We start from the raw sequence: 16,542 nt of genomic DNA, 5'->3' as shown, positions 1-16,542 counted from the left end.
CTACTTCTGAGGACCCTAGAGATGACACTGGATCCTGGAGGATAATTGATAACAATTCTGCCTCTTTTTTTTTTGTACTGGAGATTAAACCTCATGCATGTGAGGCAAGTATTCTTGCTACTGAGATACATCCCCAACCCCTTTTATTTTTTGTTATTTGTCTCAGTAAGGTGACTAGCCTGACCTTGAATTTATGATACTCTTGTCTCAGACTCTTGAGTGCCGGAATTTCAGGTATATGCCATATGAGGCTTGATCCTGCCATTTTAACATCAGCTGACTAGCACCCTTAACTCCCTCTGTCATGCACTCTGATGTGGTCACAGGTTCCAAAGACTAGGATATAGATGACTTGGGGGGCTATGACTCTGAACCACACCCTCCAACCTGAGTTGCTCAGTGGCAGGCAGGCTCTGTGGCCAAGTCACTGGAAGAGCTCCAAGTGCTTTGTGACTTCTCTTGGCTTGCTCTTTTGGACACCCTAAGGGAGTCTGTACCTTCTCTCTGTCTGGGGTCAGTGTCCCAAGGAGAACAAGGTCTGGAAGAAACAGAGCCCAAGAAAGGGCAGGCTTGGCCCTGGGAGAGAAAAGGCAGCCTGAGGCTCTGTGGCCTGAACTTCAAGGATGGGGATGGGACATGGGCTGCAGGTGTAGGTGGTGGCTAGAACACCAAACGTCCCCTGACACACACACCCGCTGGTTGCCCAGGCTGCAGACTTTAGAAGAGAAAAAGGCAACATAGCAACACATCCTAAGGCAGGGAGAGTATATGCGTGTGGTCTTCAGGTTTTAGGGCATCTTAACAGCAGATGCTTAATTATATCACCTTTTAGGTGTGTCCAGGGTGATGCAGGGTGGAGGTTAATTCTCATCTTCAAACCAAAGCTTCGGAGCAGCTGATGATATCCCCACTAGTCATGGACACCAAGCTCCAGGGAGTCACACAATGGGTGAGGAGTACAGCTGAGTGTGAGATCCTGCGCACTCATGTCTTTTCATGACATCACACTGTCTCCCCCACAAATACTTGCACTCACATATTGTCCTCTCTGGAGATTTTCCCACTTGGCTACGTGGTCTTCTTCATTATTAGAACTCTGTGCTACTCACTATTCCCAGGCATGAAGCCAATGTGATACATCAATTACTTTCCTTTTTGGCAATGTTTATGATCATAAAGATAAGGTGAACATGTTTGTGCAGGTGGATTTTCTCCTTCTTTCAGGCAATTTTGGTAGCTAAATTCTTATCAGCGGGATGTGAGGGCCTGATGCATGGATATCTGGAGTGAAAGCAGGACTAGAACTGACCTGCCTTATGGCAGGACTTATCTCTTGGAGGCTTTTGAGTTTTTCTTTAACTTGTAGGAGTCCTTTTTTTTGGGGGGGGGTGTACCAGGGATCAAACTTGGGACTTGGGCTTGTGACGCAGGTGGCAACACCACTGAGCTAAATCCCTGGCCCAGAGTCCTTCTTATAATAGAAGACATTTTCCCTTTGTCATCTGCTGTAAATGTTTTCCTGTTTCTTGTTTGCTTTTAAAGTCAGCCCTGCCTTCTTCTTTTTTGAGTTTGTACATAATGAAGCCTTTCAGTCACTATTTTTCTACTGCTTTCAAGATTTGGAAATTTTTCTCCAAAAATTTGAGTTGAAGAGCTCTAGCCTGGCATCTGGCTAGAGCAGCCAACATCTCCAGTTGCGGGGTTTAGGCAGCTGGTACGATAGCTGGACACTGCTTCTTCAAAGCCTCAGGTTAGGGACCTGTCTAGGGCCTCATTCTGGGACTTCTCACCTCCCATATCTTGGCTGGTCCATCTCTGTTCCTCTTCTGGATTTAAAATCCACCACGCCTTGGCTGGGCGTGGTGGCGCATACCTGTAATCCCAGCACTCGGGAGGCTGAGGCAGGAGGATCGCTGTGAGTTTGAGATCAACCTGGGCTACGTAGTGAGTTCCAGTTCAGTCTCAACTATACAGTGAGACCCTGTCTCAAACAACAACAATAACAAAAAATCTTACCCTTAAGCACTAGCTTTAGGACAGGCCTTGGCACCAGAGACAGAGGTCTCTAATCACTGTTGCTTGGAAGCTGCTTCCTTCCTGCTACTTCAAGTCTCACTGTCAAGCTCCACAAAGCCTTTCACCAACACCTCTAATGTGCTCTGTCTCTCACCAGATCTGTGGAAAATCATGCTTTCTAGAACCTTTGGACTTTTGGCCAGAACCTATAGTTGGTCTTAGGCCAAGGGTTAATGACGGGTCCTGGGTCCCGGAAACTTTTTGGTTTTCTCTAGCTTGGTTCCAAGACATGCTCAAGTTTCAGAGGAGGCAAATAGGTCAACTGGTGGCCAAAGCTACAGGGCACAGACCACAGCATGCACAGAGAACCAGAGAGGCCAACATCCTACTTTGATACAAGTTACTGATTCAAGTAAATGATGGCTCAGGTACACACAAGGGCGGCAGACCTTCAAAAGCCTGGACTACTGTACACAGACTGGGACAGAGAGAAAGGAGAAAGGTAAAACCACTACAAAAGAGTGAATACAAACTCAGGAGTCCTAAAAACTGAGAGACAAATGCATCATTCAAGGATGTGTGTCTTCAAGGACACACAGAGGGTATCGTTGCTCTTCGAAGGCATATTTTTAGCCTTTCAGAAGCTAGTTTTACTGAATGTTTCTTCCTTCTCCTACAAACAAAAGATGAATGTCCCTAAGAAGTATTCGTGAAGAAAGATAAAATAGGTTCACCCTACTTTCATGAGTCAGCAGCCGGAAGCTGGTAAAGGGCCCCTAAAAGTGCGTCTTACCAGGTTCCCCACCATCAGGGGATGTAGGCTCCCTTGGTCCTGGGTTTGGGAAAAGTGGAAAAAGGGAAGTGGTATGCCAGCCCTCTGCCTCGTTCAGGAAAATGTTGCCTGTTTGAGTCCACATGTAATTTCTCCGTGTGTAACTGAAGCGTAGGTGATATTTCACCTGTGGAAACAAAAAGAAAATCAATTGTTCTGGGGATTCAGAGTGACAGACGGGTCCAGTGAGGGTGAGTTCTCAGGCCTCTAATCACCAAGGCTGGCACTACAAGAGACTGACCACAGCCCACCCAGAAAATGTGCCAGCAGCCTCAAAAATGTCAAAGGGAGTGGTCCCATCCAGCAGGGGCAGAGAACCCCATAGGGGTAACTTTGAGGGGTTTGTGGCAACTCCTTTGTGGCCATCTAGCAACACAAATGGCATATGAGATGCTTTTGTGCTGAGCTACATCCCCAGCCCTTTTTATTTTGAGACAAGATCTCATGGTACCTATATGAGACTAAAACTTATAATCTTCCTGTTTTAACCTCTGAGAGTACTGGGATTACAGGTGTGCACCACCATGCCCAGCCCAAGACCAGTAACACCTTTTATGCAATGAAACAACCAAAAGGGGCCTGAAGCATGTGTCAGTGGGTGGGTAGATTTTCTTAGCTGCCCTGGAACAATAAGTTAAAACATCACCAGGCTCCCTTCCTGGGGACAGAGCGGTGATACCAGACCTAGAAGAGAGTCTAATGTTTGCTGCTAGGCAGGCAGAGGTCTAAGGAGAAGCAGCTTTGTTTGTAGATGGAATTAGTTACGAAGTGGGCCATACTAACCGCCAGTGGCAGCGGCTCCTTGCTGTGGTTGGAGATGTTCTCAAACACTACAGCAGCCAGCACATTGGAGGAGTGGTTGTTATACCGAATATAGTCCTCGAAGTCCTTCTCAGAGGGAAAGCTGTGCACTGTGAACCAAGAATTGGAACTGTGAGTTGTCCAACCATCCCTGCACCCTGGAAAGCCTGGTCGTGTCATGTCACTTGAGGTAAAAAGACAGTAAACTGACATGACTCTCCAAGGCTCTGTAAACCTTCTCTGAGATCTAGTGGCTTTAGCCTTGGCACAGAGATAGATGGGCAGAACCAACAGTCAGGACCAGGTCCTAGACGCCTACCATGGTTTAGAGTTGAGCTGTACATGAGATTGGCAGCAAGACGGAGTTACAAAAAACTTGTAAACACCCTGGATTTGAGTCAGCCATGGATAGCTTTTCTCTCTTATAACCATCATGGCATGTTTAAAAAACTGGAGTGGATACTAATTCCAATGATTTTTATGTCACTTTGGTCCTCTTTTACCTAAAAGGTTTTACAATAATTATCTGGTAAGGGCCAAGGAACACACACTAACTGCTGCCACACTGAGCTCAACAAGCCATAGGAGGTATGTACCAGCAGGAAGAGGAGCAACAGTGTTCTTCTAAGGGGAAGGTCTAGAAAACATGGCCAATACGCTTCCTCGAATTCCCTTCAGTAGGCTCTCCACTTTCATTTTCTTTTGGGTTTTTTGGGGGTGGGTGTTTAGACAGGCCCTCACTGCGTAGTTGAGGCTGCCCTTGAATTCATTCACTATGTAGCCCAGGCTAGCCTCGAACTTGCAGTGATACTATCTTAGCTTCCCAAATGCTTGGACTACAGGCATGTGCCACCATACCTAGTGCGCGCTCTCTCTCTCTCTCTCTCTCTCTCTCTCTCTCTCTCTCATACTGGGGATTGAATACAGGGCCTTATTTTTTTTTATTTCTGTGACAAGGTCTTGCTAGGTCACTAAGTTGCTCAGGGTGAGCTTGAATTTGCAATCTCTTTGTCTCCGCTCCCAGAGTGCTTGGATTACAAGTGTGTGTCACCATGTTCAGTTCTAATGACCTTCTTTGAATCTGCCCTCCAAAGCTGTAACTCAGAAAAGATCCTTTGTGCTTGCACTAAAAGTGTGCTTTGCTTTCATAGTTAAAGTTGCTTTCCTTGGCTGAATCCACCCAGCTCCCTACTGCCATATGTAGCTATAGACCCTGATAAACTATCGTATGTCACATATGCTACTTTACTGGGCCTCTCTGCTCTAGGCAGGTAACCAGACTCCTGAGCCCCATTTTCATAATGAGATGTGGACAAATGGGACTCCAAGGATTCATCAGCTAGCACAGCCAATGAGAAGAGAAATTGTGTGGTCTTAGGCTACAGTTTTTTTGTTTTGTTTTGGCAGTAGTGACAGTTGAACCCAGGCCCATCTCACAGAGCTACAGACCCAGCCCTTTTAATTTTTAAAATTTTTATTTTGAGACAGGGTCTTTTAAGTCATTAAGTTGCTCAGGGTGGGCCCAAACTTCCAATTCTCCTGTCTCAGCCTCCCAAAATTCTGAGATTACTGTTGTGTGCTACCTCACCAGGCTAGGCCACAGGTCTTAACCCAGCTCTTTTCTGCATCCTGGGACCTGAATCCCATGCACACAGTCTAAGAGAACAGCGTCACTGCAATCCAGACCTGTAGGCATCAGAACCCCTCTACGGTTTCCTGGTGCTTACTGTGATCTCACCTCTCATGTTGATCATTAGCGCCCTTCTCACTGACTCTGTGATGGTCTTTGCAGCAGCACTGTGGGAAGGGATGTAGGCCAGTTCCCAGGTGCCCCCTGGCGGGGGGAAGTTGAAAAAGAGCGGCAGCGTCTGGATAGACTGGCCGGGGTAGACAGTGGCATTGGGCACATTTTCTGACTGGATCTTCAAGCGAAGCCAAATCAGGATCCCAGAAAACAGCAGGGGTAGAAAGAGTTCCAGGACTGTCACTAGGACCTTCCTCTTCTAGAAGAGAAACATGATCATCACTGCTGATGGTGTGCTCCTCCTTTCAGGGTGTCCCCCAGAGTTTCTGCATTGGACAGATTCTACAGTCACCCATCCTCTGGGGCTAGACCCACCTGCAAAGTGTAGTTCTTCCACAGCAGGAGCACCAGCTGCCGTAGCACTGCCATCCTGTCACCAGCGGGGACACCCAGCACTAGCCATGGACCAAAGATCAAAAGCTTAGATGTGTGATGAAAACATAATCAGGGGTTTCTGGGGAAGACCTGCAAAGCTTCCTCCATGTGTCTTACTTCTGCCATGTGAACTCCAGATGCCTCCAGAGACAAAGGCATGCAACTTTGTACCATGCTAACACCCTAACATACAATTCCATCTGTCTGAAGAGCATGTTTCTCAACAACATGCTACCCATGAACACTGTGACTGCTATAGTGGCATTTATCATCTGATCAACTCTATTTAGATGTTCTCTGTAGTAAACATGCATTTGTGATTTATCAGAAAATATTCAGGCTCATGGAATTCCCCTCCCTGACTAGCTTCATTTCCATCTAACACAGAACCAGGAAAAGAGAACTAAATTTAGTATTCGGGGTGTGGCTGATTTCTAAGATGTGGGGGAGATATGGGAGGAAGAGAAGTCCAGGAATTCTGGCCCTAGACGGCCCTGTCCACCCAGGAGCAGGTCAGGGAAGGCAGATATGCATGAACGGTCAATCATCCTCTCCTGCCTGGAATCTAAGGATCAGTTTTTTTCTGCTGTTATTACAAATATTGGAATCTGATCCTCCACTAATAAGAACAGCCATTTTTACTTCTACTGCTTGTCCAGTGAAAATGTATACCAAGAAAAAAATCTATGCTATAGTACATATAATTTGGGGGGAGTACTGAGGACTGAATAGGGGCCTTTGCCCTGAGGTATATCCCCAGCCCTTTCAAAGTTTTTATTTTGAGGCAGGGTCTCAATAAGTCACTAAGTTGCCTAGGCTAGACTCAAACTTGTGATCTTCCTGCCTCAGCTTCCCAGAGTGCTGTGATTACAGGCATGCATTACCAAACCTATTTACATGTAATATTTGAATTCAGAACATATAATTGGAGGAAAAAAATCTGTCATGAGATTATCAAACACAAGTGATAGCAGAAACAAGAGCTTAGATTTATAAAGGTACCACCCACATTTTATAAAGCCATTTTACTAAAATTCAAATATATAAACAGATCAGCTGCTCACCTGTTTGAGAAGTAAGTGGTCTGTTAGTTCAGGTAAAGCACACGATGCCTAGGATCAGAAGGACTGTGCTCCAAAAGCTGAGAGCATGAAGGCCAAGTGCACAGACCTACAAGAGAGGGAAGGTGTAGCAGCCACAGGCGCTCCTGGTCTATGTCCAGCACTGAGAGCTGCAGGCAAACTGAGAGGAAGACTTCCCACTCCAGCGCCCTCCAAATGGGGAAAAGCCTCGTGACTCGTAGTGAGGGGGTTTCAAGTTCAGTTAATTAGCTCCATGTTAACGGCTAATACTAACCAAACACCACCCACCAGTCAGATTAGGCCAGTGGAGTATAGTTAGTGAATAATTCATTAATGAACTGAGCTAACACCACTATCAGCATGGCTCCCTGAAGCTGTGGGGCACAAGGTGAGGGGTTATTACTATTTTTTTTTAATGACCTGTTTTACTTTTGGCTTTTGTCAGTTGAAAATAATTTCCATTCTTTCTCTCTCAAATACTAAAGCTCTTTCTCTTTTTAAGCTGCTGATATCTAATACTACACAGGAGTTTGCTTTCAACAGTAGCCAAGAAGTTAATTACAAATTCATTTAAGATACAAGTTTCATTAGCCATATGGTTAACATATGAAAAAAGCTAAAACAGTGTGAAGTCCTACTAAGTGGCATCTTAATAAATTATCCCAACTCTTTCTAAAAATCAGTAAGGGCTGGTATGTAGCTCGGTGGCAGAGCACTCACCTAGCATGTACGAGGCCTTGGGCTCCATTCCTAGCACCAAATAATTAACGAATAAATAAAATTAATAAGGTGGAAAAATGATCTTAAAATCAGCTGGAAATTAATAAAGGAGCAGTGACTTAATGACACACGCTTAATCCTGCGGTGTGCAAAAGGTTTCCAGAAGAGAAGTGGCTTAGGTGAGAAGGGATGGGATGCCTCTGGTCGAGGTCAACTCAGACAGGCATCTGATCTGGGTAAGATGAATTCTCTCTCTCCACCAAGACAGGAATATAAAAAGGTGACAGTTTTAAAACTGTTCTGATTAGAAAAGTAGCTTCCTTTTCAGGAAAAGTCTGGCCAAGAAAGGAAACATCCTCATGCTCACTTCTACTCCTCCAGAGCAGTGAAGGACACTCTCCGCTCTCCTACTCCCCAACTTACATGAGTCCCAGGTGAGGCTGGACGCAGGTCCTCCTTGGGGCTACGGGCAGACTTGCCAGGTGAGGGTGGCACTGCACAGAGGGCTCCGGGGTGGGGCCAGCAACCCTTTGGAGTGCAGCAGGGAGGCTTTGGGGTACAGGAGTGCTGAGGCCTCGAGGAACATCAGGAAAGACCTGCGGCTCACAGGCATGACTTTCTGGCACCTTCGGGCAGATGGAGGGTGCTTAAGCATAAATGGAAAAATAATCACAAAACACCTCTTACCAAGTTAGAAAGTAAAAGAGTAAAATGGACTGCAAATGTGTTACTTAACGTAGCAGATGTGATAAAGAGCATGCAGGCTGGGGTGGTACTTGGTTCTCTCTGGTACGTAAGACAAGAAACTTGTATACTCTCAACTGTTATACTTATTAGCTCTACATTCTGGTGGCCTTTAATGTGATTCTGGCTCCTGCTCTCATCACACTTGATGAAAACCAAGCTTACACAGAAAGAAAGCTGCAGGGTCAGTTCGGGCATTGGCCTGTTTTAATCTACAAATCTGTGCTCTGAGCCACTATTCCATGTATCTAATTCTTCTTTCCTGTGTATCCTAGAGAAAGTGAACATCCTTCTTATATTTTTATATATAGCTCCTAAAATGTGAGATTAGAGATCAATAGGAAAAAAAGTATCCCTCAGCCCTACCACCTATACAGACATTTTATTTGTTCTGGTGTAACCTAGCACCCTGATTGTTGCTTTGTCCTTCCTTGCTGGGACTCAATTAAGTCTCAGTGACTTGTCTAAAGTCTCAGAGTTACATTTGTGTCTGTTCTGTCTGGGCAAAAGATTTTTTTTTCGGTACCCGGGATCAAACTGAGGACCTTGCACTTGCCAGGCAGGCATGGTACCAGTAAGCTACATCCCTAGCCCTGGGAAAAGGAATTTAAAGGAGGAGATCCTGCAGTTACAAAATCTGGAAAGCTTTCTGGTTGCGAAAGCCAATGTACACAAGAGAAGGAAGTTAAAGTTCCTTAAAACACTCAACACTGGTGGCACAGAGAGTCCCCAGAAGTGGTGATGGCTGAGATCCAGGACCAGCCCAGGGGCCCCACCAGCTACTTTAAGGCAAACAGAGATTTGGCCACTTGCAATGTGAAGCCGCCAAAAGTGTGCTGAGAACATCCCACTGAAGAGGTCTCACCGCACTCCTCCTGGGGACAAAACCAGGAAGGGGAAGGCAGAACTCCCTTCAGATTTCCTACCAAAAAGCTTGCTTACTGTTAAAATATTAAACATTGCACAGGGCGTTGAGTATTTCAATGTTTGCTTTTTAGATGGAGCAATGGAATGGGTGCAGAATGAGTGCATAATGTGGGCTCCTAATCTCTTGAGAACTCTCTTGGTGGCATATAGGACTTCTCTCAAAATGATCTTTCCCATCACTGTTATTAGTTTGGGAGCTATGGGTGCTACCAGGTCATGAGCACACCGGGTGCTCTGCTCAGCAGCAACCCGGAGGAATCACAAACGCCTCCACTTCTGCGTGCATGTGTGTGTATGTGCGCGCACGCACATGTTTGCATTTCTTTTTCGTATGGGTTTGAATTTGCCATCCCCTCCTTCCCTCTGCAATGCTGGGGCTTGAACCCAAGGCCTCATACATGCAAATGCTCTACCACTAAGCTATATCCCCAGCCCTCCTATCTAATTACCATCTTCTCATTCAAAGTTCTTATGTCTAGGTGTATGGAGTTCTGTCAATGCTTCTAAGAGAGATGTGGTGCTGGTGGCAGCAGCAGGAGGTGGGTGGGTAGGTGGGGGCTCCAGACCAGAAGAGTACAGGGTCCCAGTGCAGAACATGAAAGCCAGCATGCCACGCATTCCTGCAGTGTCCTCAGCATAGGCCCACCTGAAAAAAGAGCCAGCCTCTACACAGGCATGGCTAGATCTCCCAAGGTTTTCCAAAGACAGCCAAGGACCATCGTTCTGCTCACTTTACCACAGGTATACAATCCAGAGGAGCCAGGTAAGCACTGGTCATGCTCGGTGCTTTTCCTCCAAGGCAAGCTTGCCCCGCCTGAAATGCTTTTAGGACACAGGGAACAATTAGCTAGGATCAAAAGTCTGTGTGTGTGCCTGCTGAAGAAAGCAGGATAGATATTTAATTAACATTTGCTGGTAGCCTCTGTGGCCTTTATGATACACAAGACAAAAAGCATCTATTCATTCAACAAACATTTGCTGAGTGCTTACTACTGTATGATGGGCACTTGTACTAGGTGCTAATAAAATTGATATGTTCTCAATCCAGGAGCTCACTTTCTAGGAATGCTTGTATGTCTTGTAAGTGCTATAAATGAAGCTAGAATAGTATCACAAGGGTCTGAGAAGAAAGGAATTATGCATTCACAGGGTGGGGTAGGGGGAAGAGAGAGGGAGAGAGGCAGAGAGGCAGAGACACAGAGACACAGAGACAGAGAGATAGGAAGGCAGAGAGAAGGCCAGAGATCAGTCTTAAGGTGGGAGGGCAATATAGGATCATGAGGAAGTGAAAAGCACATGTGGGAAACAGCAGTTTGCTCTAAAATCTGCACACAGACATGGTGGGGGCAGCAGTAGCAGAGAATTAGTCAGAAAATAAAGCAGACCCAGTTTCATGTCACCAAGACCGTGGGCATGTTCCCATGAGAAGCAATACTGGAGGCTCTGTAGCTTTGTTCAATTTTTTACCCAGTGCATGATCTTTTTGGGGGTGGAGTGGCACACATAGTAAATATTTGAAAACGTTCAATTTTATGGATTCTGTAGACGCAATGCTCAAACACCAATACATACTATAAAAACGGGTGTGGAGAGCTGAGAAGAGCAAGCACATTTATAGTGTGGACCCCATCTCTGAACCCTACCAGTAGTCTCCTTGTGGGGTGAGATAGTGGTAGAATGACGATAAATTTTATTTGTAAGTATATTTCCTTAAAAATGAGAAAAATTTGATTTATTAATATTTAATACATGGATAAATTCTGGCACTCTTGCTGGCCTATCAGCCTTGGTATCCTGACAGAGGAGGATCCTATGACATGGGCTGGGAGGGTGACGGTGGACCCTCATCCATGAATTTACTTAAGCACCTCGGATATGCTGGAGGTTTTATGCTTTGAGATACGCTTGTGGTTTTTTTGTTTTGTTTTGTTTTTTTGGTACTGGGGCTTGAACTCGGGTCCTTGTGTTTTTGAGGCAGGCGCCAGAACCACACAGCCCATGGTTATTATTTTTTTTTAAAGACACTTAAATTGCCAAAGGTTTATAATACTTTGCAACAATCTACGAAGTGACCACAGTTACTTTTGGAGGGGTACTGGGAATTGGACCCAGGGTCTTCACGTTGGCTACATTCCTAGCCTTTTAAAAAATTTGACATTGGGTCTTGCTCAGTTGCCCAGGCTGGTCTAAAACTTGCTCAGTTTCTCAAGTAGCTGGTATTAAAGACTTATGCCACCATGTCCATCGGAAGACTTTTTTTTTTTTAAATGCCTGCAGCAGCGTGTCAACTAGCTTTTTCTCTTTTAAACAAACCAAAGTGTTCCTTCAAGGAAAAGGTGACAGTGTGTGAGTGTTACGGCTTTTCAGCATAATCTGTGCCAAGAACAAAGCAGTTATGAACATGTGCCATGCTGGACATGTGTTATGGTGTGGAATCCACCTATCCCCCAGAGATCCAGCTGGGTCCCCAACTCGGCTATATTGGGATGTGGTGAAACCTTAAGAGCTGGGGCACAGTGGGAGGTCTTTAGGTCCCTGGGAGCCTGCCCTTGAAGGGGAGAATGGGACTCCAGCTACCTTCTCCTTCTCTCTTGCTTCCTGGCCATGCGGAGAGCAGCTCTGTTCCACCAAGTACCTCCCATCATGATGTATAGGTCCAAGAATAAAGGGGCAATTGATCATGGACTGAAATTTCTGCAACTGGGAGCCAAAATAAACTTTTATTCTTTATAAGTTAACTTATCTCAGATATTTATTACAATGATAGAAACATGACTAATATATTGCCTAACACAGGATGTTCTCATCTCCTTCCTTGGCTCCTTCTTTCTCTGCTTCCTGGCTGCCATGATGTCAGCAGCTTTTCCTCCACCCAGGCCCTTCTACCTTGCCTTCCTGCCTTAGAGCTAGATGGCCATGGTTTGAGATTTCTGAAAAATGTGAGTCAAAATTAACCTCTCCTTCACTGGATATTTGTCCTAGCAGTGAGGAAAGTGACTAATGTCAGGAGCCACTTTTATACAGTGTGGGCCTTGTCTTGTCTCTGAACCCTACCAGTGGTCTCTTTGTGGAGTGAGTCAGTGGTGGAATGATGAGACATTTTATTTGAAAGTATATTTCCTATACAAAATTTTGGGGAAAAATCATTTCATAATAAAGTACGACTACAGTTGCCTAAGGCCCAGCAAGCCGGCTATGGTGTATGGAAACATAACTCCATGTACCTCCAGTCACAAGTTGAGGCCTCAATGGTCCTGTGATACTGTGATGCTCAAGGGCAAGAGTACATCAGCTGAAGACAGTCTGATTCTTAGAGAACCAAGTAGTAATAAAAAAAGAGAAAGGATCTACCGGGGGAAGGACAAATTCCTTATTAGCCTGCTATCTCATCCCCACCCTCATCAACCTAAAATCCTCACCAACATAGGATTACTACCACCATCTGAGTCACCCATAATCCCCCCCATTATTCTGAGCCCCCAGTAAACAGTGGCTTGCTCAGAGTGTCTCTGTCTTTGCCCACTCTGAAACACTGACCTCCCAGCTCCCCATGTACTATGAAATTACACAAGTCGCTATTGTCTTTCTTTCTTTAGCCGTCGAGGTCCCCCTTTCCAGGCAGTGGGCAGACTAACTGCCCTCCAACAGACTCCAATACCAGTGGTGCTACAAGAGTACCATCTATATAAGCATACCAAAAAGCCTTGGAAACCAGAATCTCCACCTTCCGTGAGAGCCTCAAAACACATACAAGCCCCAATTCATCAAGCCCTTTTATGACTGTTGAATAGGACTGAAAAACAAATACATACTCTGATCCCAAAGCATAGTCTGTGTGCCTGTATGAGGCCTATAATATCTACCTGTAAATGCCACAGAATTGTGAATCGAAATAAACAGAACTTTTATCTAGGCACGGAGGTACATGCCTGTAATCCCAGCTATTTGGGAGACTGAGGAGGAGGATCACAGGTTTAAAGCCAGCCCAGACAACTTAGTGAGATCCCTTATTAAAAATAAAATTTTAAAAAGGGCCGGAGATGTAGCTCAGTGGTAGAGAACTTGCCCAGCATGTACAATGTCTGGGGCAGCTCAACCCCCAGCACAGCAAAAATTAAATAAATACATTACACCCCCAACTTACAAACATCTGAGTTGTGAACTTTCACAATATGAACAGACCTTGTATTATGAATATTTGTACATGCAAACAAATTGTGGAAGTAGCTCACGTTTGCCAGACATTATCACAGTTGTGCTGCTGTGTGCTTACTTTACAGTATGATATTGTACAGTATTTTTGTGTGTTTGGTTTTTTTATGCTTTACATTGTATATCTGTATCAAAGGTGAATAAGACTCACTTTGTCAGACTTATGAATGAATCTGACTTACGTTCTCCTTGAATGGAGCTCATCTGTAAGTTGGGGACTTACTGTAATCTTTAAAAGCCAGAACTTTGAACCAGGCTTTCAAATGCTGGATCTTAGGTTTCACCAAGAGTTTATAAAGGGGGTGGAGGTGATCACATGGCTTTCATTTTACAAAGCATGCTCTGACAGTATTTGTATCAGTAATGTGTTGAAAAAATTAAACACGTTTATTTTACCTTTCCTCTCTCTATATAATTTTTTTTTTTTTGCACTGGGGATCGAACTCAGGACCTTGTGCTTGTGAGGCAGGTGGCAACACCACTGAGCTAAATACCCAGCCTATCTTTCATCTTGTTAAAAGGCCCAAAATATTTGTGGATATTTCTATGTCTGTAGTGTCAGAACCTTAGCATATGGCTATAATTTATAATTTTAAAAGTAACACATGGGAGTACACAAAATTTTTTACACGGAAGTGCACAAGAAAACAACATTGATCACAACTTGTTTACACAGTGGTCCTTGTGAGGATTAAGTAGGCAGAAGTCTACAAGTCACAGTCATTGTCCTTGAGCTCCACGAGGCCAGATCTGAGGCTGGGTGGTTTGTTCTTTAGTGCAAGTGGAGACTTACCTTTCTGGGGCATGCTTACTACCACTTACTCCATCCAGGGCTGGACCATGAGATTCTGGTGGAGATCAGTAAGGTGTTCTTTGAACCAAAGATGTGGCCCAAAGAGAGGCTTGGGAGAGAGTGCCACAAAATCTTCATTGGTGCCTGCTTTCCTTACACTTGTTGTAGCCTTGGTCCTATTCCCTGTTCAGCAAGCCTTTCTGCCTTGCTAGGTGTACAAAATGAGATAATGAGGCAATCAAGAACCCCCAGAGAGAGGTAACTATGGTTGTTCTGCAACAAGCAAAGCAGCAAAGGGCTTTTTACAGTGCCTATTTCCCTGATGTCTTCAGCTATCCAGGGTAAAAGGCACGCACTACTTGCAAGGATGGGCTAAGAAGCCTTTCTTCTTCCACAGGATGTGGGTCTCCAGTACTCTATCTGCTTTGAATATCACACAACACATCTTGCTCTACCTGTCAAAACCTATCATTTCCTGGATGTTTCCTGGTTCCTTCTCTGTGAAGTACTCTGATAAACCTAGTGTAAGGGTTCTTTGTCTTGGTGGCATAATGGAAGGTTCTAGGATTTTTCAGACAGAAATAGATATCTGATGCACACCTTCAGTGATTGTGAGCTCTGGTCTGCACCTGAAAATGTTTCCCTTGACAGTTCCAATTGAGTCTGGGCTCAGACCTGTTCCTGTTGAAGCCACCTTTCCTCCACTTCTGAGACCTGTGGCACTTATCTCATTCTGCCTTATGTCACAGTTTCTTGTGAATAAGTCATCCTTTTAGCTCCACTGCAAGGTCCTCAAGAGCAACAGCCATGTCCAGCTTTTTTTTTTTTCTCTCTCTCTTTGTACCAGGGATCAAACCTTGGACCTTGTGCTTGTGAGGCAGGCGGTGGAACCACTGAGCTAAATCCCTGGCCCAGAGCTATTTTTGATTATGCAGAGCTTTGCCCATTAAAGCAGCGATGGGCAGACCCCAGAATTCTAGAATGTTGCCCCTTGCACAGACTCATAGCAGAGGAGACCCCTGGCATTGCAGGAAACAGGGACAGAGAAGAAACTGAAAACTCGGATGTATGACGTGGGTTCCCAGAGATGTATGATCCCAGGTTCCCATGAGACTGCCTGGCATGGCTGGAGAAGACGAGTGGCTTGTGAAAAACAACTCCAGCTACCCACTCCCGCTCTAAAAGGCTGTCTCATGAGAATGGTGGTAGGTCACCTTAGAGAGGGAAAGATGTCATCCTTATCTGTCAGTTGCAATGACAGTTAAATTAAAAAACAATTCTGTAAGAAGCTGAAGAACGCACAAGTGAGAGAGATTCCCATGGCTTCCATTTTCACTGATTTTGCCTCTCTCTCTCTTTTATTTTTTATTTTTTGGGGTACTGAGGATCAGACTCGTGAACTCGTGCCCTTGCATTTGCAAGGCAGGTGGCAGAACCACTGAGCCAAATCCCCGTCCCTGATTGCCCCTTTTTCTTGCATTTTCCACGAGGCAAGCTTTCTAACATGATCTCAGTCTTTTTAAGTTTACCAAAGGCAGCACCAAACTTTCTGAATGAAATGGGCTTGCTCAGGAGAGTGGAATTCAACCCTTTAAGCCCTGCCTGGGTCTCCACGCTGCTACAGGGCCTCAGCCACTTACTTCAGAAGGATTTTGCGAGGGCCTGTTATATGGCAGGAATGCAAACAACCACATGGTGCATCTATGCTTAAATGAAGCTTCCAGACCAGGAGGGAAAGGGCAGGCAGAAATACCCTCAAAGGCCAGCTCTCGGTGCTGCCCTCAGGAAAGCGGTGGGGCGTTCACGAATGCACCACAGCCAGAAGCACCTGCCCAGGCCTAGGCGTGGAAGGCAGCCCTGCTTAGGGCTTATCCTGTATTGGCAGGCACGGCTCTCCACCTCGACAGGCCAGCCGCATCCACCTGAGGCTCCCCGCCCTGCCCTGTACACAGGGGTGGCGCCAGCCCACACCCCTGACCAGGAACCTACCCCCGCGCCCCGAATCCAGCTCTTGCGGCTGAGGCTCACGGTAACAGATTGAGGTGGATATAATGGTGCGGACTCGGACGTCGGACTCGGCAAAGCCGGCTGGAAAAGAGTGGCTGGCCTCGTCCGCCGCAGCCGGGGAGCAAAAACCCGCTCGGGGCCGCACAGAGGCCCTCACGGGGGTCCTCAGACGAAGCAGCGGGGATACACCCAGAGCCGCGGCATCACAGGGGCAGGTCGAGGCACGGCT

General features: G+C 45.7%; 1 protein-coding gene across 4 annotated transcripts in view; it reads right to left on the bottom strand.

Moving 5' to 3' along the window:
- The window catches only part of Abca3 (ATP binding cassette subfamily A member 3), a 78,284-nt gene that overhangs the window by 40,386 nt on the left and 21,356 nt on the right, over window positions 1–16,542 (bottom strand). For 2 of the 4 annotated variants that reach the window (XM_033758716.1, XM_010603523.3), the window contains exons 3-8: window positions 8,054–8,276; window positions 6,893–6,998; window positions 5,769–5,848; window positions 5,388–5,652; window positions 3,632–3,759; window positions 2,810–2,975 (exon numbers count right to left, since the gene is read on the bottom strand). In XM_033758716.1, coding sequence (XP_033614607.1) covers window positions 2,810–2,975; window positions 3,632–3,759; window positions 5,388–5,652; window positions 5,769–5,822 — 613 coding nt within the window. In that variant the 5' untranslated portion in view covers window positions 5,823–5,848; window positions 6,893–6,998; window positions 8,054–8,276. The remainder of the gene's footprint in view (window positions 1–2,809; window positions 2,976–3,631; window positions 3,760–5,387; window positions 5,653–5,768; window positions 5,849–6,892; window positions 6,999–8,053; window positions 8,277–16,542) is intronic. The other 2 variants (XM_010603524.3, XM_010603525.3) reach the window with 1 other exon arrangement.

This window comes from Fukomys damarensis, unplaced genomic scaffold (genome assembly GCF_012274545.1).
Source record: "Fukomys damarensis isolate Sample0158 unplaced genomic scaffold, DMR_v1.0_HiC HiC_scaffold_34, whole genome shotgun sequence".
Classification (NCBI taxonomy): Eukaryota; Metazoa; Chordata; class Mammalia; order Rodentia; family Bathyergidae; genus Fukomys; species Fukomys damarensis.
Note: the sequence above shows the minus strand (reverse complement) of the source record. Positions and strands in the feature narration are given on the sequence as shown.